Source organism: Notolabrus celidotus, chromosome 20 (assembly GCF_009762535.1).
Source record: "Notolabrus celidotus isolate fNotCel1 chromosome 20, fNotCel1.pri, whole genome shotgun sequence".
In the NCBI taxonomy this organism is placed as follows: domain Eukaryota; kingdom Metazoa; phylum Chordata; class Actinopteri; order Labriformes; family Labridae; genus Notolabrus; species Notolabrus celidotus.
In genome coordinates, this window is record NC_048291.1 from 22,656,612 (window position 1) to 22,682,956 (window position 26,345).

The 26,345-nt window shown below is 43.9% G+C and overlaps 1 protein-coding gene across 1 annotated transcript in view; it reads right to left on the reverse strand.

The window, feature by feature from the left end:
• Positions 1 to 315: 315 nt before the first annotated feature.
• Positions 316 to 26,345, reverse strand: part of plekhh3 (pleckstrin homology, MyTH4 and FERM domain containing H3) — a 31,058-nt gene continuing 5,028 nt past the window's right edge. The window contains exons 2-13 of the mRNA XM_034711690.1: positions 25,776 to 25,831; positions 17,421 to 17,515; positions 13,654 to 13,836; positions 12,246 to 12,403; positions 9,377 to 9,500; positions 8,625 to 8,922; positions 6,679 to 6,886; positions 6,353 to 6,480; positions 5,339 to 5,459; positions 4,428 to 4,904; positions 4,100 to 4,291; positions 316 to 2,867 (exon numbers count right to left, since the gene is read on the reverse strand). Coding sequence (XP_034567581.1) covers positions 2,730 to 2,867; positions 4,100 to 4,291; positions 4,428 to 4,904; positions 5,339 to 5,459; positions 6,353 to 6,480; positions 6,679 to 6,886; positions 8,625 to 8,922; positions 9,377 to 9,500; positions 12,246 to 12,403; positions 13,654 to 13,836; positions 17,421 to 17,515; positions 25,776 to 25,831 — 2,178 coding nt within the window. The 3' untranslated portion in view covers positions 316 to 2,729. The remainder of the gene's footprint in view (positions 2,868 to 4,099; positions 4,292 to 4,427; positions 4,905 to 5,338; positions 5,460 to 6,352; positions 6,481 to 6,678; positions 6,887 to 8,624; positions 8,923 to 9,376; positions 9,501 to 12,245; positions 12,404 to 13,653; positions 13,837 to 17,420; positions 17,516 to 25,775; positions 25,832 to 26,345) is intronic.

Sequence of the window (26,345 nt, forward strand, 5' to 3'; positions counted from 1 at the left end):
ACTACCCCCTCTCACCTGGAGCTGCTGTAAAGAGGTGGCTGTTCATCTAACTCAGTTAAGGCTCATTACCACAGGGGAACGTAAAGGCACTTAGAAACGCCTGCTCTACCAGCTATTGTTTTTAACCAGACAGGCTTTGGGGGAGGTAGCTCTCCGCTCTGGGCTCTGCCCCTGGCGCCAAACTGCAGCCTTCTAGAAAAAGTGCCTGGTTGAAAACAATAGCCTTACATTGCTTCACTCGTCAGAGCACAAGAGAGCATATTTTCTAAAAATGAAACTGAGGAAATGAAGGCACAGACGTTAAAAACGATAGCATATGGTAAAATGGTGCTGTTTTATTAATTACATACAGTATTTATAGTCTTTATTGCACTTCCAAGTTAGTCAAAAACGAACAATAGTGCAATTAACTATACACACATTGCATAAAAAAGTACCATGCAGCATACAAACAAGCTTAATACAAAGCAAAAAAACATCCGCAGTTTGATTTTTTTTCATACATGTAGCTTGGAGCTGCCTGCAGCTGCAGTACAAAAAGCAAAAACCTGCCTCTGAGCAGGGGACAAGGCCAACTGTGCAACCACTCATCAAGGCCTTTCATGGTGTGAAGAGTTAAGTCTCGATGCTGGTTATTGCATGGGGTTGTGTAGCTGACAGCAATCTAAAATTATATTACAAAACCTATTCATGGTCTCAGATTCCTAAAAGGTTATCTACGACATTGAAATAATGTGTGCTACATATACAACAGGATGTCTTCATATTTGCCTGACATTCAAGTTTACACAAACAATAAAATGTGAGAACAGCCTAATTTATATCAGGGGTCTGTCTGCTTTGGGATAATTCTTGTAATGAAAGCTTATTAAAAAGAAATACATCTTTGGTCCATGCTCAAATCCATGACTTGGCAAAACTTTGGCTTCACAAGAATACTCAGACAGTGAACACAGAGAAGGAGCTACACAGGATTTACAAACAGCTGAAGGGAGCGAAACCAAAAGCCTTCTTAGCTTTTAGTTCAATGATGTCAAAACACATCTGGGTCTGGATTTAAGACATTAAGAACAGTAAAAAAAAAAAAAAAAGCTACATTTGCAAAATAATTCTACCAAAGCATCCACGGCCTGATTAAAAAGGTCTGTTTAAATAGCAGGGGGCCAACAGGGGACTGTGTGGTGAATATAGTGACTCTTCTAAAATACCAAATATCTACTTTAGGGTTTTATGTTGACTTTAATTTGAGTACTTTTTACGATATATACACAGTCTGAAAATAACAATAACAAACAGAGAAGCACCTGTTACTTTCAGCAAGTAGAGCTGCATTAGGACAGTAACTGAAAAAAAGTCTAATCAGTCAAGTGTTAACCACGTCTCGTGTCGAGGATTACAGCCAAGACAAGAAGCAGCACGACAAAGAGACACACGAGAGCGTTTGGTGGAAACGAGGAAGCAAAATTCTTTTAGGATCCTTTGGTTTATGTGAAACTTAATCAACTCAGATCCTGAGTGTGTCATCGAGGAAATTGTTCTCTGGATCAAATAGACAAACACACACACACACACACACACAGACAGACAGACAGACAGACAGACACACACCCACACACACACACACAATGATAATCCCATAGATAGGAGTCTATATGGACACGGCAGCCAGAGTGACTTTGCTACAGAGTTCAACATCTGTTTCCAGTTCCAAGTTCACATGGCTCACTGCATCAACAGTTCCAGGTAATGCAAGCCTGGCAGGGACCTTATGAAAACTGACCGTCTCTGATTAACATGTCAACATAAGGGCATGTGTGAAAGAGAGTGTGTCAGTGTGTGTGTATGCGTGTGTGTATGCGTGTGTGTGAAACAGAGAGCGGGCGCCAAGGACAAGGGAGGGTATGTGTGTGTGTCACTGAATGCTCTCAACACTATTCCAGCAGTGCGTGAGAGATGGCTGCCTTCTAGGAAAGGCAGAGCAAGTATGGCACAATGGGAGAGAGAGAGAGAGAGAGAGAGAGAGAGAGAGAGAGAGAGAGAGAGAGAGAGAGAGAGAGAGAGAGAGAGAGAGAGACAGAGAGAGAGAGAGAGAGAGAGAGAGAGAGACAGAGAGAGAGACAGAGAGAGAGAGAGAGACAGAGAGAGAGAGAGAGAGAGAGAGGGAGAGAGAGAGAGAGAGAGGTGTTTCACTCTAAGCCATACCTTCATGAGGAGAGTACCACAGCTTATTGTTTCTATAAGTCCTGACTTTTTTGATGCTATCTCTCCCTGAGAGAGTGTGTCTCACATTGTTGATAGGTGGGTGAGGGTGAGGGTGAGGTTGGGGTGTGATGGGGGGTGTTGCCATGTAGAGTAACAGAGATGGTTGCGTGACAGGATGGTGTGGAGGGTGTGTGACAGCTCATCAGCAACCACACTGGTTTCTGTGGGTTTCTGGCCTCACTCGCAAAACAGAACCCCCTTGCCTTGCTTTTCCGCCCCCTCCCCTCCCTGACCCTCCCTGACCCCCCCACCCTCCTCTATCGGCCAGCTCCTTCAGCTGGAAAGCTCAGTGAGGGTTTATTTTCACGGACGTGGAGCGAAAACAGCCCTCTCTTTGTTTTGGCTGCCGTGCCGTTCCCAGTGGAGGAGGCGTGGTGTCCTGAGGACCGGGGCTTGGCCTCTCGGGGGCCACGTGGAGGAGGACGGTGGTTGGGGGGGGTTGTTGGTGTCCGGGGTACGGTTCCTTCTCAGACGGGGTGAGAGGGCAGCTCCAGGAGGGTGGGTGTCGGCGTGGGCGCCATGGTGATGTCAGCGTCTTCCCCTTTCCCTCGCTGGCGACGGATGGCACTGAAGTACGCATTCATCAGCTGCATGATCTCAGTCAGCTGTGACACAGAGAAAGAGGGAGAGAAAGAGAGGGAGAGAGAGAGAGAGAGAGAGAGAGAGAGAGAGAGAGAGAGAGAGAGAGAGAGAGAGAGAGAGAGAGAGAGAGAGAGAGACAGGGGTGAATCTGGCAATCTTAGTGTCTGTCTGGCACTGTCACAGGAGGGTGGAGAGGGATGATGTCATTCAGCTGCTAGAAAAACTGGATCATCCAGAAGCTGAGGATGATGCTATTTGTCAGATTTTAGAGAACACACACACACCCCCTAATCAGAGAAAGAGGCCTTACAAGTGTGTCAATATTTCATCACTTTGACATAATTTGTGCCACAGCTGTTGCAGACCTTTCTGGACGTGACCACTACGCCATCAGAAGCCAGCTCGGCCTTTTTCACGACTCTCTTCCTGCTTGTGCTCGACTAAACATGACATGTTAGAACATCAACCAAAGTCTCAGATCTTCAACCCTCATCCACCCTTCAACTTTAACTGTAACCCTTGAATCAGCAGCTAATCTTGCACTCACCCATAACTCCAGGCCCTAACCATAATCACCCCCTGTAGATCTGCTCTCTCCTGTTTCCTGCCTGAAAGCTCAACCTTGCAAATTCATGTCAGAGCACTACAAGGCTTTCATTTCCTGAAAGTATGAGCCTTTCTTGGTTGTACTTAAATTTACAAGTGCGTCCAATAAATAAGTAAAAGCCACCTTTGTACCCCATGAGAGATCACAGAGGGATTTTTTGTTTCCTTGTGGGAAGATGCGGGCAAATCTGCCCCGTGAAAGGCATGATTTGTTTCTCCACTGAAAAAAATCTGTTGGAAAGACGTCCATGTTTCTGAGAAATGTTGCCTAATATTTTAATCTTACCACTGCAATAAAATTCACCCCCAGTTGCCATTAAATACCAGGAAGTCAGACTTTTGGTGGTTAGCATCGGTTGGAGAGCAGGGGCAGGTTGTGTGCTCTCTTTTTAGACCAAATTAATGAGTGTTTTCAAAGTGGGTCAGAGAGCAAGAGGGAGGAGAGTATCATGAGCAGACAGCATGCTTCTTTCACTTGCTCTGTGAGCGCTGCATAGTGATAAGGCCACTTGACCTGCAACTGTACACAAACTGACTATTGACTACGGCAGAGATAGACTTTGTCTAAGCTAGGTGCAGAAACATAAGTCCTAAAACATCCTTTCACTCTCAGCCTGTGTATGCACACTTTGAGCATGAGCCGCTGTACCTTGTTGGTTTCAAAGAGAAGATCTCGATCCCCTGCTGTGATCTTGAAAGTATTGCTATCCGACACCCCATAGGAACAGATCTGTCCATAAGGGAAGGACTCCAGGGCCTCTGCCTCTCCCTGTCGATACAGAGACACGGATGTAGCAGCTACACCCAACCACAGCTTCTGGGAAAAGCTCCCTGTCGAACTCTGGAGAGAGGGAGAGGTAAGCAGATGTCAGAGCAGCTCAGAGTATTGAATTTACCTCAAGTGTCTCAGCAACTCAAACTCAGAGGGAAGCAAAGCTTTTTTTTTCTTAAGAAAAGAGTGACATCACAATACTCACAATATAAAAGTCCACTTCATAAAGAGTGCATCCAAAGCCCGACCACTGGCGTGCAATAGTGAGGTAGGCAGCCATACTGTCCCTGCGACTGTAGCCAGCCAATCCTTTCCACCTCTCCAAGATGGATCCCATAACGGCCGCTGCCTCCTCCTTCAGCCGGCTCCGCAGTCGCATGTCCAGCTCCACCTTCTGCTTGTGCGCTGCCGTAGCTGTGTGGCTCCACAGTGCACCGGGCAGGAAGCGCTGCGTGGCAGGACAACCCTGCGGCGCCACCTGGAATGGAGGCAGGGCTTGGGGTGCGGAAAGAGACATGAGGACTCTGGCCTCCAGCATGTGACCTGGGAAAAGCTCGTCCAGAGTCGGGCACGGCGAGTGAGTGCTGAAGTCACCGCTCAGATACTGTAGCCGCAAGGAAGCCAAAACTTGAAGGTCCTCTTCACAGGCAGGCAGCTGGCCTCGCACCACCATCTCGTGACACTGCACCATGAAGGCCACAACGGACACAAGCAGGAAGAAATCAAACAAGGAGAGAATTAGGTTTCTGAGTAACTGCGTCAGTGTCATTAATCCTTCCTACCCCACCCTTCTTTATATTTTGTACCATAACTCTTTTATGAGAGCCCTCAGGAAAAATGTTAAATGAAGCCAGTGCTGGCTGCCACTTTGCCCTCTCTGCACTACAGCCAATGCTCTTAGTCATGCTTTTTTATGCACTGTTTTATTGCAATTACAGCCCATTAGACAGAAATGAATGCTAAGTAAAAACCTAATAATACAATGAAATTCAAGGAATGATTCGCAGCGGGACAGTACATTTATGTCGCATTTTCTTCACTGAAATGGTCACTCATAACAAAAACACACAGAGAGGAGGACTCTGCCCTTTGTGGAGTTGTTTTCTGCTCCATTACCTGCTCAAAGAGGAGGAGATACTCAATGCTGTCCACTGATATGCTGTCAGAATCCAACAGGCAGTAGAGCTTGAAGCACAATTTCCATTGGGACTTATTCTCTGACTCTTTGGTGGAGAGGCTGCACAGAAGAGGGAGAGAAATGTTGAAAAAAAACCAACTCAGACATGGAGTTAATATAGTGGTATGACATAACTGCTACACAAAGACTAATTTTGTTGTTTAGTAACTTTATGGCTAACTCAGTTTCAATCAATCTATCTGTATTTATATTGCGCCAAATCACAACAAACGTTATCTCAAGACTCTTTACAAACAGAGCAGGTCTAGACCGTACTCTATGTTTAATTATTAAGGAAGACCCAACATCAACGGCATTTTGCAGAATTTAGCAAGTTACAGCGGTGAGGAAAAACTTCCTTTAACAGGCAGAAACCTCAAGCAGAACCAGACTCATGTTAGACAGACATCTGCCTCTTCTGAATTGGGGTTGAAAAGAGGGATAAAGAGAGATAGATGATAGTGGTGAGTGATTTCATGTTAACTTCATCACTCAGCACTGTGAGGACATACACGCCCACATCAGTAAAAAAAAAAAAGCTCCAGAACTCCTACATTTTATCAGTCTGCCTTATCATTTTATTTGACCCTTGACCTTGCTCTAAAATGATACTGGGCTTCACCTTCCGATGTCTGGCAGCCTCTGCAGACAGAAATAGTGCAGCAAGTCCAGTTTCCCAGCAGGGATTCATGTTTGACCAACAACACCAGACAAGGTCAGCAGTTATCAAGGATTATAGATAACGTTCAGCATGGGATTTGGACGAGCAGAGATAAGTACACAATCCCCTGCTCTGTTCGCATTCATCTAACAAGTGACAAATAGCTCAGATTCCTGCCAGACAAAGTGTTTTGATAGTATGTCTGCCCACTGGGTTTTATGGTTTCTCACTTCCGCCAAGAGTCTGTCTGTTCTATTTTACAAGCTGAAGACCGACGTTTGCTTTTTCTAACCTGGTCAGGATGTCTGCGATCAGAGTGCCGCCCGCAATCGGCTGCTCCCACAGTGAATTCTGCTTGTACAGTGCAAAAGTGTTCTTGCTCTCTTGCAGGCTGAGCTTCTCCTGCATCCTCCGAACCACCTGGTGATGGAGTGAGGAAAAGAGAGACAGAAAGGGTCAAACTTAAAGAGCTTGAAACAAGATTTTAAAATGTATATCTGTTACTATCATGGGTTATTAATGTTATCAGACTCCAGATTAGGTTACAGAAGTCTAGGAAGCTGAACATTTGAAAAAAAGCTGATCTAAAAAGTGGAATATAGACAAATGTGGCAGCACCTCATTGGCAGTTGTGTGTGAACTAATGTAGAGCTGGCAGGATCCAGGGCCAGGATAGTGCACAGTGCAGAGCATCTCCTGTCGGCTCATCAGCATCTGGATTTCCTCCCAGGATGGCACACACTCCCGACACTTTGTCTTCTCCAGAGCCTCGCTGATGAATGACGCATAGTTATCCATCTCAGACTCAGGACTGTGGCTCTGGATCCTGCACAAGAAAGTGAGAGAGACATTTAGATAGGTACCATGTGTGTGAGTGTGTGTGTGTGTGTGTGTGTGTGTGTGTGTGTGTGTGTGTGTGTGTGTGTGTGTGTGTGTGTGTGTGTGTGTGTGTGTGTGTGTGTGTGTGTGTGTCAAACACATTTAGAATTGTACATTTTGCCACTGAAATAAAAAAGCTCCAACACTTATAATGACTAACTTTTTATGCTGCAGGTGTTAACAGCAACTCAAAGACTGAAAGGTGTTATGCTATGGTTATGGTTTTCGTGTCGTGTTTTGTGATTGAACCATGTTCTTTATTTTCTTTGGGCTGGCAAAGCTCGAGTCAATGAGGCGAAGAATGACAAATGCTCTCACATCGGCTATTAGGGACCTAAAAGGCTCAACATCCCTCAATCCTTCAAAGAAGAGGAAAACGACAAAAGAAAACATGTTTGACTTTGGGTAGCATACGAAACAGGAAAAGGTGTTTCCGCTCCTGCGAACCAGAACGACCTGGCACTTCCTCCCAGTGGAGCATCCAAGAGTGTTAGGTGAGAGTGTGTGTGCTGTTGTTTTAAAAGAGGGGACGAAAAGGCAGCAGACGACACACTTCATCTGGAGTCTGAGGTCTCACACTTTGCAGAGTGTGAAGGGTGTGAAATACAAACTGATGGAGATATGAGCTCAGCTTTGAGTAAATAGAAGGAAAAATGGGAAGGAAGCAATTATACTGCAATGCCTGTCCCAAAATATACATAGCAAAGGAGAGAAAAAAGACAAATGAGGGCCTCAAAAGATTCTGCCAGACAGAGAGAGGCCCCCTAATTCCCTCAGATTTCTTGCTCGCTCATAACTTTATGGCCACAGGGTGGGATTTGTCCCGCTGAAACATAATTAGGAATGTTCCACTGAGTCTGTGTGATCCTTCCTATACTCTTCTCTTCACCCCTCTCTGCTCTTTCCTCCTCTATTGCCCCTTCCTCCTCCTCTGCTTTCTTTCTCTTGGCCTGTTCTCTCTGACAGCAGACATTCCCTGGGGGTTTCTCAGGGCACCGGGGGAATGGAAGAGGGATTCTGGGCCCACTGCCCAGCTCCAGTCTTAGCTCTGCCCAGCTGCAGCCTCGCCACTGATCCACAGAGTGAGAAAGTGCGTGAGAGCGAGAGCAAGACATATCAAAACACACTGGTAGCGAGTTCCACAGCGTTATTATGAATCTGTATTGCATGCAAGCGCTCCATTAGTTAGATGGTGATTCCCAGCACGGACTTAAAGATAGAATACTGCAGCGGTTCAATGATATGTCGTTTGACAGAAAATCTAGAGCAGGAGATTATCACTTCTAATAGCTAGGAGCAGCGTGCTTGGCAGAGGGGCTAATTCAGACCTGCAAATCCAGCTCTAAAACATTGGATCTCACTGGGGGAACATGTTAACAATGTGAAGGCATACCATGCTTCTATATCTAAGCTAGATGTAATGGTGCTGGCGCCTGCTAGATCCTGCTATTCCCTCTTTAAACACACCTCTAGTTCACCTTTATCACCCATCATTCAACTTGTTCATACTCAAGCGCTTCTTTGCAAACTTCTGCCTTTGAGTCAAAGCTCTCATTTTACAGGACTGGGAGAGTAACGAGTTGCTACAACTTGTGTTTACATTTCACTCTGTTCCTACTTATGTAAACTCATTCTCCAAATAAACACATTCAGCCATTCAGCAGTCTACTTAATGTGCAGCTCACCTCTTGAGGTGGAATCGCAGATACTTGAGCACGACTGGCCCAGGCAGGAAGGTGCAGCTCATGCAGGTTAACAGCTGCCAGTAGCGGAGGTGTGCTGCAGTGTACGGGGCAGGCGTGTAGCTGGTCTGCTTCACTAGCTGGCAGTAGACCTCGTCTCTGAGAGGCCGCAGGTCCAAGCAAGTCTGCAGCACGCCCTGGATGATGGGAACCGGCTCTCGTGCTGACTCTAGCTGCTGCAGGCAGTTGAAGAGCTTCACAGCTTCCTCACGCACTGAGCCGTAGCCTTTGCCGCTGTGGTCTGAAGGAAGACAAGCAGGGTATTAGGATGTTGTCTTATCTTTTTTTTTTTTAACTCTTCAGGATCTCTGAAAAAAACCCAAATTATTATTTTGTGCATTCCTTAACTTGCAGTAAACATTCAAGCTGTAATATAACAATTTGTGACACATGTTAATCTTTCTGTTGTGCCTCTGTTGGACATGTTCCACAGCTGTTAGAGGGCATAAAAAGTTGTTTAAATTGTCTGGATCATTATATTCCAGATTTGTTATTTCACAGTTGTAAGAAAGATTTAACCATCAGCATGAAGATGTGAACCTACATGTTGAATATTGAGTTCAAAATGTTATAAATTAATTTTGCAAGCACTCTGAGGTCTGTGGACATCATATTTACCATTGTTATAATTTTCATCTGCAGTTTCAAACACAGTTGCTATGATAATGTATGACGTGTGGATGTAAACTACTTACATGTGTGCTCCAGGCTGCCGTAGGGGAAGGGCAGCAGAGGAGCGTAAAGGGGGCCCTGGGTGTACTTCAGGATAGGATTGTGCTGATAGATATGCTCCACTATCTCAGGGTTGAACTTGTTCTCCTACAGAACACAAGTGAAAAAAAAGTTGGTTAAAACATGTGTAAACACAGTGCAGAGCAAACTTTCGAATGCCTTCATTTTCCTGTAGCCAACCTAAAAGCAGGTCAGTGAGTGGGTGATTGAGTGGGTCTGTCAGGGGTGACTGAGGTCGATTTGACCAGGGTCACTATTCAGCTCTGGCAACTTTCAAAGCAGCAGGAAGGTCAAGAGATGACCCAGCACACCACACCAGCATGACTGACACGTTATATTTTATCTCCTGGTGTCAATGAGTTTAGTGTGCGTGTGCTTGTGTCTTTCCCTGCCTATGGGGATAGATGCCTTCCAGTACAGATGGCTTCCATGCTACTGCCCTCCAGCACCTGTTGCTCATTAGTAACGTTACGACTGCTCCGGCTCTCTCCTGCTCCATGAAACCCCCCAAATCAGCAGCTCTTTCTCTCTGGCTGCAAGACAAGCCTGCTTTCACCCCTCCTCAGTGGGGCAAAGTTGACACATTCTTCTGAAGTGTTTGGTGCAAACTGGTGACAGGCTTGTGTGTTTGAAATGTGGGAAGGAGATGCTGCCCTGTGGCCCACATGCTGCAAGATACAGCACAACATCCCAGATGATATCCATACACTGTAAATATATGATTAGACCTACAGCCTGCTTCCTATTCATGTTGGTCCACACTTCATTTTGGCACAAACATGTAGCAGCTCAAAATGATCAGAGATGTGTTTTCCTTTTTGACAAAAGCTAGAGAAGATTTACATTTTTTTAAGCAGTGCAACAGATATGAAGCTGCTAAATAACTGAGCTTAATGCTAGCCCATTAAGGGAAATAGACTAGCTAGCCTGGCTTTAGCTCAAGGTAAAAAAAACAACAAACTCTGCTTACCAGCATCAAGGGAAATAATAGTAGTGTACATAACATCATGTCTTTTACACAAATACTAATGTTAGGGGTGCTGTTGAGCTTAGTTTCCAATCAATCAATCAATCAATCAATCAATCAATCAATCAATCAATCAATCAATCAATCAATCAATCAATCAATCAATCAATCAATCAATCAATCAATCAATCAATCAATCAATCATCAATCCATCAATCCATCAATCCTGTTTTCATTGTTACCCATTATCTTTCTAAGCTAGTTTAAGAAATTGCTAGTGACAGTAAATATTTACAAGGCTGGGAATGGCATCAATCTCCTTTAAGTGTTCACATCATTGCAAGCAAACGATTATATTCCCTAAAATAAACTGAACTTCTTTTTTATGGTTAAATCTTACGGTTTAGGTTTTCCTCTTTCACTTCTGTCTGTCATTTATAAAAATGTCCTCTTCAAACTACAGGCAAATATCGGGTCAGTCAGTGACACTGCCAACATTACAACAACTTCAGTGGAGGCATTACTCACAGGCGGTCAGAAATAAACCCAAGGGCTTGGCTAGATTTTCGAAACCACTTTGTTTTGAGGTAACACCAAAACTGAGTGCACCTAAAACGTCGTACATTAGGTCTGAGCTGAGTTTTCTGTAATGAATATTTAAAATGGGCAGCTGAGGTCAGAACTTTGTCGTCTGCTGTCATTTTCTCCTCCATACAAGCTCGGCTAACCTCCAAGATCATCTGACTACTTGTGTTTCTCACTTCTTTTTTAGCTTACTTTGTTAAATTGCTGTCTTACACATTGTTTTGTGAACACTTTCTAGTGCTACAAAAAAAGCAAACCTGAGGTGTTATAAACCACAGTCTAATAAATGTATTGTGATGTCACTTTTAATGAAATACAGAAATGTACAACTTCAAATCCACTCTTAAGATGTTTAATGTTCTCTTTGAGTCTAGTTTTAGAACCGCAGCTAAAACTGCAATCTCTGCCCTCTCATTTGTCTGCTGCTGGAACATGAATCTATGCTTTTAAGATAAGCAAACAGGCCTGTTCACACAATGCCCCCTCTGTACATTCTCTCTTTGATTTCTGCTGCAGCAGTTCTAATCTCACGTCTGAGAGGGAAAATACCACACCTATTTGAGAAAGTGTGCCTGTGTTCAAAGGTGAGGGATAGAGTGAAACAGTGAGAAGGAGTGCTAGAGAAACACTGAGGACGTGCTTGTAGGACCAAAAAAGCCAAACAATGAATAAGGAGAAGTTGAAAAGCCCCCCCCACCCCTCCTCTGTTCCTTCAGCATATAAACTTGGCCCCACCTGCCAAAGCAGACGGACGCAAGCAGATTAACCACTTTCTTTCAGATTAGAGACTCTCGGTGGGAGAGATTACGGAGACCAGAGAAGAGGCCAGGCACAGGACTGCTTATCTAGCTCTGCTGCTTCACGCCAAGCCCTCCTCCACCTCCTCTGCAAAGAAACGCTCCTCTTTTCACTGCAGGAATAGGGTGATGCAAGACGAGTCATCCTGAGCTCAGTAAGATTCCAACATGCTGAGTCCTCTGGGTCTAAAAATACTTCACTTTCCTTTAACGTGAGAGGGTAAACCAAAAACATCATTTAAATCTGATTTCTCTGATCACTCGTTCTCTAGAAGTAATCCTTTTTTTAAAACTACCTCTCCACTTCAGGTCTGTTATTACGTCCTGTCCACGTGTGGTGGAATACGATGAAGTCATTGAAAACAGAAAGTCAAGAAACAGAAACTTAAGACTCTCATGGCCAAATGAGGCTCTTCTAGTTTCCATGGTAACAGTGGGAGGGAGTGTGTAAATGCTACTTTGTGTGTGTGTTTTGTGACCCACCTCGATGTCTCGAATCAGGAGCTGTGTTGGTGTTTCCACTGGTGCTTTAGTGTCGATGATTTTCTGGATGGCACACGCCCAGTGCACCGCCTCGTTGAAGTGCTTAGTGTACAACCTGTAGCAGTGCTTCCTCCCATACACTGTAATGCTCCAGTGGCCTTCAAAGAAAGAACAAAATGTTGGTTATTTATGAGATTCAAACTCCACCTCTACACCTGACACTGCACTGTTTCATTTTATATAAGAGGGGAAGAGAACATAGAAATTTTCCCAGACTCAGACACCATGCATATCAAGTATGACTCCCTCTCTCTGACTTCCTCTCTCGGTTTCACTGAGGACAAAAGGTCAGCCTCAGAGGAACCTCAGACCACACCAAAATCAAACAAGGCGGTCATTCTACATATGAGTTAGGACACAAGTGTTAAAGCGTCAGTGATCATCCTGCGCTAAGGTGAAAAGAGGCATGCTTCCCCTTGCACAGAGGAAGTATTAGACATTGCTTTCTGTCCTGAGCTGCAGCCCCATGTTATCAGGCTTTCCTGCTACGTGACTTGGCACCACATCCTTCTTTGTTTAGGTTCTCAGTAAAGTACAAACCTAAAACATGGGAGGGTTACAACTGAGATTACGACATGTTTGTACTGATATTGTCTACCCATGTTACCCAATATTAACTGTGTGTAATTGGTTGATGATGCGAAGATGGAACCCTAAAAGAGAACTGACAACCTTAAAGTAAATAGAGGAAGTTAATGTTTCGTGCAACTCTTCTGTGACACATTTCACAGTGCCTTAGCAGTAACATAAGGTTGTTCCGATGTGAAACAGGTAATAGAGCTTGTGACAAAGAAGCACAATTATTCTGCCCTGTCCCCTAGTACATTCAGATTGTGCACTTTGTTTGGCTTTGGACATTTTGAGTGGTGTGGTGAAGCCACCAGGACTTAATCGCCTCAGCTAAGGGATAGTCAGACAGGCGTAGGAAACGGCCGTCATCTTTCAGTAATGCTGACCCAAGAAGGACAAGTCATCCCTCTGTCTCTTCCCAAGACTTTCCTCTTTATTCTGCATTTCTTTTGTTTTCTTTCATTCCAGAGGCAGAAGGGAGATGCCCGCACCTATTACTGAAATGTGAGGGTTTTTCTGACCGGCCTTGAGCCACGTTATGGACCAAACTCAGCTGGGGCTTCCCAAACTTACTCACATATACAAAACTCAAGGGAAAGGAAAGGAACCACAAAGCGTCACTTCCATATCAAAAAAACCCCAGAACCAGTTTCCCAGGAGTTTTTCAAAATGTGTGTGACCACAATCATATAGTGAATTAACAAAGGAGTCTGTGGATTCTACAGAGATTATTGGCTGCGAGTCATCTATGCATCATCCCCGTCTGTGTGCCCCTCACCCGTCTCCTTGTATGTCTGCTTGTCCGGCCAGATGACAGAGCAGAGGCTGGTGAGGACGAGGGTTCCCAGTCTGCGTGCCCCTTTCTCTGGTCCACTGTAGTAGTCGAGGGAGTCCTGGCTCAGCACGAACCAGTACCGACGCTGCTTTATCCAATTACCTCGAACCTCCCGCAGCAGCCATCCTTAAAAATAAGAGAAAGAAATGTGTCAACAAATGTGAAAACTGAAGTTTGAAATAAAATAACAAAATGACTATCATGCATTCTTGTAAAACTGGAAAATTATGCATTGGTCCTACGTGTCATCCTACTTCAGAATAAACCAAAAACCTTGGGGTTTGGATTGTTTGCTCTATAAACAAATACACCATGTTTGTAAGGAGAGGTATACTCAAAAGCCTCAAAAGTGAGAGTATGTAACGGCCAATGTAACAATGTTTCCTACATAGATCCTGGAGAAAACCTTACCAGAATCAAATTAGATGTCACTGATTTTAAGGTGTACCTTTATCCTTTTATTTTGATATAAGAAAAAGTTTGTTTGTGTCAAATACATTACATTAAGACAAGCATTGCCCTTGAAAGGTCTGAGTGGGAGGTTGGCTAGTCAATGAGCTCCTAAACCAGAACTGCTGCACCCTGTTTTCACTAAGAATAATCCCCAAGGCATGTAATTGTCCATAAAGTTGCAATCTGTATGAGTCTGCCTTGTTGGGGTAAGTACTAGGGGATAAAAATACAGCCAGCTAATGGCATGGGCATTAAAGCCTGCGTGTAGCAAACATAATTACCACTTTAGAGGTTGACTGAGTGAGAAAAGGGTAGAGAGAGAGAGAAAGAGAGAAAGAGAGGTGTACTGGAACAGTGTGAGTGAAGGGGAGGGGAGGCTGGCAAGCCGTCAGCCAGCTCATAGGCACGCTCTTTGGCCTTGCCAGGCCTGGCTCTACTCTGCAGGACTGCTGTGTTCCCAAAGTCCTGAGGGATTGGAAAGACTGCAACAGCCCAGATCCACTTTTCCCAAACAGCAATAAACTTCCACTCCCCCCTCAGAAATATGTGCAAATTGTCCCTACTAAATATTTAATTTCAGAGTAGATGAAAAAGGTAGTTTGGCAGATGCTTGTCCAGATGCAGGGAGGGACCAATTAGCATTGATGAGCCCTGATAAGAAGTCAAAGGTCATCCACAGAGCTGACGGAGCCCATCTGAAATCTGCTGTATTCCAGCAGTTTGACAGTTGTGAGTTGGCTCTGTATATGTTGATGGAATGGCTTGTAAATGAATATTTGAGAGTGGTTTTAAAGAGAACAATTGGGCAATGTATCTACAGCTTCCTACCCTGTGAAAATGGCTGTGACGCCACACAAGCATCACAACTTCCTCCGCGGTTAGAAAGCTGCATGCCACCTGTTAGCCAACGCTCATTTGGGCCGCATTTTTTTCTTCCCTCTGTTCTCACTCTCCTCTGATTTACTTTTATTTCTCCCATATTTCCTCTCTCCCGTTTCATGTTGTCTTTCTTGAGCAGTGCAAAGCTTCCACTGCTTCACTGCTACTTTAAATAAAATCAAAAGAGAGGACAGGGGCGAAGGATCAGCCTCTCAGGCTATGTTTCCTGTTTAAGAATACCTCTATATGATAAAAGCAGCAGGCCTGAACCCACCATGATCCCACCCAATATAGCCCAAAACCCTTTAGGTACTTAACACCACTTCAGAAGGGGACAGCATCAAAACCCAATGTGAAAGGGATAAATAAAAACCATGAGATAAGTCAGGCGGAGCTTGCTGACAGACAGATGTGAGACCAGGGAAGCAGACAAGCTGGCTGGGTGAGAGACATGGTGAGAAGGGCATTCCTGCTACTGGGATGCCTCTGTGACAGACATGTGACGTCCCACAGATGCTGATTTTTGGGAGCTACAACCAGAGTGATAACAAAAAGCTAAAAAGGAGAGAGACAGAAAGAGAAAGAGCAGCACTGGGACCCCCTGTACACCTCTCTCATGGTCCCCCATCTGGATCCCATCTCTGCGGCCTGCTAATGTCTCCCCTGGGGGCCACGGCTCGCCCTTAATTTGTTTCGTTTGTGACCCCCTAACCCCTGACGCCCTGCCCCCTCTTACGCAGATCAGGCAAACAAACTCTCTCTGTGCATTTCCGTCGTTTTATTGCAAGCCTCTGAATGTTTGTATCAGCAGTTTTTTTTATTATTGTGAGAAATTAAATCACAAATAAAACGGCACCAAACATGATGATCAAAGAATGCTAGCTTTTTATGATTTTCCTGAATATTGAACATCTAACAATGAACCGTAAACAGGATTGTTAAAGTTAAACGGATGTTTAGAGGATGTGCGAACGTCACATTTCTATACAAGAACCATACTCGTACACCTCTTTTGGATCCTTGGAACATGAGCAGCATCATGTGAGTAGTCGCTCACTCCGGCTGTAAATCAACAATAGAAAAATATCCTAACATTTCTGTCTGTCAACGCTCCATGGGTTTTACAATCCATCCTCCATCATCAGTCCATATCTACTATGTCGGTGGCCTATTTTAGAAACTGAAGCGATGTTAACCCGACATAGCCTCAGGATGTCCTACTGAAAAAAAAACATCAATACCAAACCAGGAGAAAGGCCATAATGGAGGAACTTTAGAGAGCTCATCCTTGTGCAACACACAAAGAGAAGTGAGAGGGATTATCTAAAGCCCTGAGGTGTTCTACTGTTCTGCAGTTGTAGTCTGCTCTGTCAAAGGATGGGGGATGAGTCAACGCTGCAGTCCAAAGTGAAAATGTAATCAATAGCCCAGAAGAAAAAATACAGTTCTCTGTTTTGGAGGGGAACTCTTTCCTTCCAACAGTGCAGCCTGGACAGAGAGAGCACAGCACTGAGGGAGGGGCACTAGCCATCGGTGCATAGTAACTGCTGTCAGAATTAGGCAATCTGACTGCCGCCATTCCAAACAGGACGTAACTTATCCAAGTGCTGGCATTTTACTGCTCCCCCATAAGTAGCAGGCCAAGAGAGAGAAAAAAAATCACACAGAAATATCTTATGAGATCATTCCTCAAAAGCATCAGACACCCAAGGTGGCGCCTCAGTGTGCCTGTAGCTATCCTAACATGAACACACAGGGAGGGGTGGGGGGTTGTGGGTGGGGGTAGGGGTAGGGATGCGTGTGTGGGGAGAGTGTTGGAGTAGTTGTGGGCCACATGTGGTCAGAGAGGCATTCGCTACTGGGCGACAGCTCAGCATGGAGCCGGGACAGTAGTTATTAGGAGGCAATTAGGGTAATATTATATATGCTTTGTTAATGAAATGAACAGTGCAAACGTAGCTCTGCAAAGACCTCATTTATGAATGGAAGAACAAAGTAGAGCTTCGGCTACGGCCTAAACTTGAGAATTGATTAATCCATGGATATTAATATGATTGATCTATCAGCAGTGCCTTAAGAAGTTCTCAGTTTCTATTAAAAAGTAAAAATAATACCCGTTATAGTTTTCCAAAGCCTGAGGGTTGTCTTTATAATGCTAATGTTGCATAGCCCACAGTCCAAACTGCAAAGGTATTCAAAATCAATTCATAATTAGAATCAACTTTTTCAATGAAACCAGCTGAAGCGTGTGAGTGTGTGGGAAATCTTGGTGCAATAATTTCATTAATGACTCTGAGCTGTATGTTCAGCACAACCAAACACAGCAGGTGGATCCCTTTAAATGACGGTGAAGGTGTAATGAGCCACGTCAGACTTACCTTTGACCAGCAGCTCTGACTCTTCCTCCAGGCCCATCTTATTCTTCTCAATGATCAGACTCTTCATCTCCTCAGACCCTTCTGAGACAGCGTGTCTGTGTGGAGGAACAGAGAGAGAATGTAAATAACTCGGCCTCCCTCTCAACTCAGGTCTACCCTGAGCGTCTCCCTCCTATTGGATGGCTAATTGGCCCAGAGACACTCAGTTGGCTGTGAACCCCCCTCACCACGTGACACTGTGCCAGCTACAAGCCGCCCTGACACTCTGTTGAGGGGGTCACACAGGGGGGACTGGAAGAAGTGCCACGAATATCTGTCCTCCAGCGTTCCTCCACTCTCCCTCCCTAGCAGCACTCAGGCACACAAACACACTGATGCATACCACGCCACTGTGGACAGCTTGTCTCTCTTTTATCACTTTGGCCGGCGAGCTGAGCAGGCAGACTGAAAATAAACGTGACAGAGCAACGCCGGCCTGACGCTCAGCCAGCCAGCTCACGCTGGTCAGAGGAAGGCAGAGGGTTCAAGAGGTCACAGCCTCAGATAGTTGAAACCAGAAGCATCAAAAACATCTGTAAATCAGCTGAACTGCTGCTCACGTTTGCTGAAAACTTCACTCACAAGGATGCTGCAAATTTTGATCAAGTAGTGAGGACAAACTCAAGCTTTGTATTTCAGGGTCAGGGTTCATTTCCAGTCTATTTGCTTGTTTAGAGGTTTCATATCTCCTCATTTATTTATCTAATTACTCATTTATTTTCTATTTTCCGTGGGTCAAACCAGCATGTGAGGTATAAGCAAGCCCCTCCTTTCTTCCTGTCCTCCCTCTCCTCCCGGGATTACTGCTCAGGAAATGAATCGAGCCCTACCTCCCTCCCTCCTAGGGTTATTTGCCCTCTAGTCACCTACTCCTTCACCAGCTGATTTATGTCTGTATTGATCTGATGATTCCTGAGGGTTCCTCCTAACGGGAAGCAGCAGTAGTCAATGACGCTGAATATAGCATTATCTGCTTAGACTCATCTTACATGTCTGCAAAAGCCATTTCCTTTGTCTGAGTGTGCACTGACCTGATCCTGTCTATACAATTATTTATCATGTCAGCCTTTGATGCATCACTCTTAAACAGAGCTTTAAATCCACACAATGCGGTGCCTTCATAAGTATTTACAGTTGTAGATTCAACCGTTGGCATCAGTCTCTAATTTAAGCTGATATTCAGACTCAGTGAAACTCTATATTGTTGACCAGGTTTTTTTGTGTGTATGTGGAGTGGTCAGCGACATAACTCGCAGGCAGAAGTGAGAAGGACAGAGTCAGTATGGTGTCACATTATACTCAGTCTGGCTCTTTGGGGACCTCTGACAGTCTGTGCATCCCAGGACCCCACTTATAGGCATTAAAATAAACACAGAAATGTGACGACGTCTCTTATTCGAGCTTGTTAATGACCCCTTCTACATAACGCAGACATGCACGCAGACAGGCAGAGATAGTCTGTATGTCGCTCAAATGGGAACGGGATTAGATTCACAGAAAAACTATGCCTTGACTGAAGAGTAAAGCCTGTAGTGCACAGCAGGGGGGTTATGTTCAATGCTTTGGATTATTGCATGCTATTGTCCATGGTGGGTCTGCAACCAAAACGTCACGAGCAATAAAAAAACAATGTCAACCCTTATGTTGTCTACTGGAGATTATGAAGTACACATGGTGATACATCATCTCTTGGACATTTTTCGGGGAATAAAGCATTACATTTCTCACGTCTGTCTGCAGATTTCCAAGAAATCCTGATATTTTCCCATTGCCATAAAAATCACAATCTAATTTATGTTACTAAAACCATCTGCCCCCGTTTCAATCTGACATACTTTTTAAGTTAGCGTTATGCTGTCCTCGGCCGTGCAGAAATGGTTTAATAGTGGACAGGCTTGCAGGTCCAAACCCAGGTTTTAACCTTTAGCCTGACCTTCAATTGCATTTGCAGATTCCGTCTGACCATTGTGTCCAAAATACCAAAGCTATGTTCAAGAAAACTCCCTGACTCGTGACCATGAAGTTGTAAAAAGTCTGTACAAAGTCTGCAACGAGTCTCTAAATGAAAACCATCTCCTTTGATTCATTCTCTTCTTTTCTTTCACCAAATGTTTTTCTTATTCCACAAAAATGTCATTAAAATGAGTTACACTTTCAAAGAAAGAAGTTAAAGATATTCTCAGACATAGTAGTTTCCAGTTTGGGAGTAAATTGAAAACACCTGACCTCTGACCTTTGGTAATAAACGTTATTGCCCATGCCTAAGAACTAACATTTTGTAAAAAGGTTCCCTGTTTTTAGAATGAAATACAGTGAGGCCTATGGGATCTTACTGACAACATCTAGACTATTCATGATTAGGAGAACTGTCTCCATGAAGTGCTACCTCAGTTCAGGTCATAGGAAACAGGAAGTGAACTGGATTTGTTTTGTTCTGGTCTCAAATGTTTCACTGACTATTCCAAGGGTTCGAAGAATTGTTGCAGAAAATCACATTAACATGATTCCACACATGACCACCATCGCACAGGTCCCCCGTCTTCCTTCAAACTATGTCCATGCACTTCTGCATGACATGATTCAGCCATACTTTGTCTAAAAACATTACATGGAATAACAAAATTAAAGATGGCAGATAGAAACTATCAAATGTTTCACTGCTTGGGGCAGATGTTTGAGTCCTGTTGAGCGATGTGGGGGCTTCAGCTCTCCACAGCTGTCCAGCAGCCCTCAAACCCCCACCTTCACTCAACCCCTAGCCCTCCATTTCTACCGCCCCCACATTCCCAGAAGCCCCGGCAGAGGCCGTGACGGTGGGGCCTTCAGTGGGTAACTTCCTGTGGAGAGCAGGAAACAATTTGACATGGGGATTAGACAGCTCGAAGAATGGGGGGGGGGCACAGACAGCACCTCGAGGACTCAACATCAGCCACTACCAAAGAGGGATCATCTTATGAATATCAGTGTTTTTAGGGTTTTCATATTTTGTCTTTGGAAGCACAGACGAGTCAGTATCTGGAGTCAAAGGGAATCATTTGAAGCATGGAAACAGCTCAAGAATTTTTTAAGAGCTTTACAAAGGAAAATGTTGGCAGGCCATTATACACAGGTCATCTTACCCAAGGGAATACATTGCTGGCTGCCAATGGGAGGGGTTTGTTATCACAAATGGATATTTTCCCTATTAATACATCCAACCACATTTGACTCTAGAGCAAAAAAATCCAGACACCATATTGGTGTATGCATTCATGTGAGTGTGAATGTCCTGAGGCTGCTATACAGCGGTGAGGGACTGCATGATGTGAAGTCAATAAGGCGCTGATACAAAGTGTGACATGTGTCCGATAATGAGATGAGATGTTCAATACTATCCAACTTTCCCCAGTTGTAGTTTGTGTGTGCACTACTTTCACTTTTTTACCTCAACAACACAATGACAATGTAGAGGTGTGATGTCTATAGGACTACAAGGAACCAACTATGTCACTAGGTGGTGTAAAGACAGAGCACAACAAAAGAAAACATAGATCTGACAAACTATATCTAAAAATCATCAATCAGAATCACTTTTTTACATCACTTAAAACAAGAAATTAAACATTTTTATAACAATTTCTTACGATGTCAGTGACACCATACGAAACAGTAGCGCTCTGTTAGTATGGTTAGTATGACGTCTCTAAATAAAATTCCCCGCACTTACACGAGTGATAAAGGTGTTCATTGTCCCGCCCAAACAGGTGCGACAAATCTGTAATGAGGGTCAATGAAATGTCAGTCATGTTGTATGAACACGCCCATAGAGTCAAGAGGCAAGAGTTCTGATGCGCCGCATGTATGAAAGCACGTGTGGAGGCTCTGAGGTTACATTGTGAGGTTTTTAGCATCAGACGTATTACTGTTCATGACACTGAGCTCATCAGTTCAGCACGACTTCACCAGACAGATCTTGCCCATCAACCCTGCACTGATTTTGTTCCATCTTCTAACATGGTTATCTAATGTATCACAGAAGCAGTTAGCAGGGTTCCCACTCTTTTCCAGAGATCATTTTCCAGGACATTTTCAGTGATGATCAAGCTGGTATGACAGTCTAAATTGAGTTCCTAATTTAGTTCCTAAATAGTCTAATATGTTCCTCTCAGTGGAAATCTACATTGAAAGATGTGTAGTCTATGGCTATCAATGAAATCATCTCTTACATGCTTAAAAATTATGGCAAATTAATTATAGAACAATGCAACCACAGATGTACAGCACTTTATTAGTGCAACCAAGTAACAATAAGATAAGAGATTCCTTTTATGGGCAACTCTCATCTCAGCTTTCTCTTTTCTCAAAAAATATTGAATTAGCTAAGAGCCAGCAAAGGACTCTGGAAGCTGCCTTACTGAAATAAATAAATAATAATAATAATAATAATAATCAGAGGATCAGTGCATAAATTGACCTAAATAGAACTGAATGACAAAAATGGCCACAAATGTTGAATGGGGATGTGTTTTTTTTAACGTTGTCAGGTCGCACGCAGTAATGTTGGAATAATTTTCCTGGACAATCTGTGATTTTCCAGAACATTTTACTTTTCTCCCATTTTCCAGGTGTTTTCCAGTACTGGAAAACTGGTTAACTGTTTTCCAGGTTTTCAATGTTTTCCAGGACGCATTGGAACCCTGAGTTAGTGCTTGAAGTAAAACGTACAGTACATTTTAAAAAAGCATCACTTTGGGCAATCAAATTGGTTGGAAATACTGAAACATAACCGATGAGCATCATACACATTATATATATCAGTGGTAGAGGAGGTCATAGACTTCAAACCACCAAGTATGAGCAGCACAATCAGTTGATTAGTTTGCTACTGTGTGTTTGTTTAGAGCTGCCTGAGCGATGAGTAATTGATTTCAGTCCATGGTCTAATCAAAATGGCGAGATGCTAATTAAAGTTAGAGAAGAAGCGTCCTTGCTCTTGGGCTTGGATGACCGCAGTGGAAACAGTGGAGACATGTTCCAGCATACAAAGCGGGGCCTTGTCGCCACAAGTACATACACGGTTACGAAAAATGACCCTTGTGCGGATGTGTAGCAGAAATCGGAAAAATTTATGGATGGATGTAACCAAAAAGGCATTCAAACAAACGACCTCCAAGCAGCAGCTTAGAGTTTGTTTGATGTTTAGGATCGTGTACTGTTTACAAGTGACGGTTATACATCCAGTTACACAGTTTATTAAACATCAGAAGATGAATAACACTGTCTGAGACAACCTAAAATACTGAGGGTCATACTTGAGCTCCAAATAATCAGTTTTTCTTTGGAGGAAGCCATCCCTCTCCCTTTAGACTCAATCCCCTCCCCCACAGAGCAGCATGGGCCTCTGGCTGGAGCTGGGCTGGTGGGAAAATGGGAATGTGGTGATTAAGACTAGGCCTATATGACCTCCCAGCTAAAAATACGCTGTTTACTCAAGACCACTGCCAAGAAACTCTGGACTAGGCAGAGGGTAGAGGAAAAAAAAGTCATGTTTTGAGAAAGGAGGGGGTGGGGGCGTGTGTAACAGGAAGTCTGAGTTTGTGACTGAAGGAGAGAGGGGGATGATCAGCAAGGTCTTTTATGATGGAGAGTGATTGACTTCTGGGTTTACATGGAGTTTCTGTTGTGGTGGCTCTTGGTGATGTGACTTCCTGTTTAGATGTAAGCCAGGCCGGTTTGGGATGGTAGTGGATAGACAGACCAACAGACACTCAGACAGGAAATTATAATGGGGCCTGCTTCTAAGCCTTTTATGCAAACTCCCACATGTTTCATGCATACACACACAATTCTCTCTCGGAGACACACATAATTCCACACACACAAAATAATCTCAGAAACATTGGTCCCTTTCAGCCATTACAGCCTGGCAGCCCACACCAGAAAATGTCAACTTTTTGTCTTTCAGAGGCTGTTAAAGAAGAAAGGGGGCTATAGAGAAAGCAGACGGAACAAAATGGTGATAAAAAGGAGTTGGAGCAGCTCTTGAGTGTCCACTTTCCTTCTGGTACAGTTTGTACTCTGCTCTGACCCAGCCATGAGAAGGAACTTTCAAGAGTCAGAGAGTGAGAGTGAAAAAATTAGTGATGATGTGAGACAGATTTGAGTTTGAGCACAGCAGGAGGGAACAAAGCGGCTCTGACTGCAAGACAAAGAGGGGAGACCTCGCACTGTCTTCCTGCAGAGATAACGTTCATCTCTCTGAACCTAAGTAAACTGTCTGACTGAAGGAGGGCAGTGCAAATATAGAACAAATCAATTAGAGGGCTCCTGACCCAGGAGAAATGATTATTATTACATAAAAACTTTGTTCCAGCCTCTTCAGATCAGTCACTACAGTAACACATCCGTACAGAGCTGCTTTAGTTCTTCACAGATGAGTATGTTTCCTTGAAAAATACATACAAAATCAATCAAATGTCTCTTTACTACAACACACAGTGAAAACCTGTACACTACCTCGTATTTTGACAATTTTTTCAAATAAACGCGAGCTGCTTGGATCAGATTTTGTCTGAGCATTCAGTAACTATTCCCACTGACATAAAATATATATATTTTAGTGTTTTACATGGTCGTAGTTTGACAGAACAAATACATATCTCTCTACTTCATTGCCATCACATCTGGGCATTACTCAATGTAACAGAGGAGATTAATGTCTCCCTCTAGACAGTCCAATTCAAAAGCTCCTTGAAAGTACAAAAACCAGAGCAGTCCTGCCTGATACCACAGACTCAAGAGTAATGGCTAAGGCACCATTTGTTACATCACCTTGCCCTGACTTATCACAGCCTGTCTTGGTTTTCCCTCTATGGCTGAACTTTTGGGCGTGTTCGGTCACTGGCCAGGTAATAACCAAGCACTACGCTCTCTAATCTCTGCACTCAGTGTGATGATTACAGCCGGGCTCTTAACACACTCCCTTCAAAAACCAGTAGTTAATTATGACATGTGGCCTGAGGCCACCTCCACTATACTGTAGAAGTGACACACACACACGCACACACACACATCTGAGCCACACCTCTTCTGGGAGTGCTGCTGAGGTGGGACTGAGTCACCCAATCCAGTTAGCCTGGCTCAGTCCTCATGTCTTCACTTCCTCCTTTTCTTTAGGAGATAACGAGAGACTGCAGCAAAATGTCTCAACCTCAGCTCCCCTGCCCACTTCCTGTGGCAACTCAGGTCTTGTTGAAAGTTGTCGCAGACCCCCATTTATTCATCACGGTGCGTGATCGTCCTATGAGTTGATGTGTGTGACTGATTGCCTGTGAGTCGGCAGATGTACGGCAGAGATTGCTGATGAGGGGAGGGGGGCAGGGGATGATAAGGGCAGGATGCCAGAGACAGAATGGAGTAGAGCCTGGCTGCATCACTGTCTGAGATCACAGCCGAGCACTAATAGTCAGGATCAGACCGTCCATGAATTACTCCTTTTCACTGACACTGGCGTTCACTTGTCAACCACATGAACGTTTGAAATGCATCACTTGTGAGGCAGGCTGAGGTTCCTTGTGACCAAAAGGTTAGGGGTGTACAGTGTTGAAAGTACCAAAGGGTTTGAATTTGGTCAAGTAGAAGATGGATTAAATTAACCGGACATTACTGCAGTTAATCTAGAGGTTTGGAAGTGTAATCCAGACATTCAAACATTTCAAACAGAACCTGGAAAAAGTTTATACGACTCAAAAACAGCTGATATTGAGCCCTTGATTGACTTTACCTGACATTGTAACCATTGATCTGTAAGCTGGATAAAGTTAACCAGCCATTAGAGAGGTTTACCTGGAGGCAGTATAGAATAAAGTGTAAATATGAAAGCTGTATAGTTAGCCTGTCATTTACACTGCAATTGATTACAGTAACCTAGATTCAAGATCAACATAATATTGACCAAAGTGACAAAACACAAATAGTCAAGAGGTTAAATATTCAAAACTAACAGCAGCATAATCCATTTCTAATCAATTCACTGCTGCAGCTGGGCAATGTCAGGTCATCTGTAAATTAACATGTGCATCTATCCCGCTTTGTGGACATACACATGTGAGTGCATGAGGTTAGACACGTGTCATGGCTTGGCACCTGAAAAGGCCCCATGACACCAAATACAGAGCAGAGGAAATTCAAATCAAGTGACTGCCCTGTGCTTTAATGTTTGTTCCTGAGAAATAATGCAGAACTCCCCAGCACTCAGAGGAAGTATACGATAAATACACGGAACTATCACTTCCTATAATTAAGGTTTTCAAAAATCTGTTTCTGACTCTGTCTCACCCGTTCGTTCCGTTGGCTGTGCGAGTTGGTTGAGAAACAGTCACCTCAGCTGGACTCTGTCAACAGAAGAGAGAGAACAGTGTAAATAGATGATAATGGAACACAAACAGTAGTCAGTCCTCAGAACTGGTCCACAGGTTGGAGTAATCCCTCAACAGTTTGTCTTTAGTGGCTATGTTACAGTGAAGCATGCAGCCGCCCCTGGCAGTCCCAGCACATAGCTGCTCTGTTCCTGTAATGCTTGGCTTTCACTTGCAAGGGGTTGAGCTGGTGGAGAGAAATATGGCATGCAAAACAAGCTTATTTAATATAGGAGTGGGGAACAGAGGTATCTTTTGTGCAAAAGCTGCATGCACCCTGACCAGAAAACCAGGGATGTCTATATTCAGATCAATCACTTCTCTAAGAAGATTGTTAACCTAACTGTAACCCTGCTCTGAGATTGTGCTTCTAACTTTTCCTTCTACACTTTCAGAGTCACAGGTTGGTGGTCAAAGTTATCTTGATAAAAACAAGAGAGAAAGAGAGAGAGACTTATGAGGAGTAGAAAAACAGTGCTGTAGTAAAGTA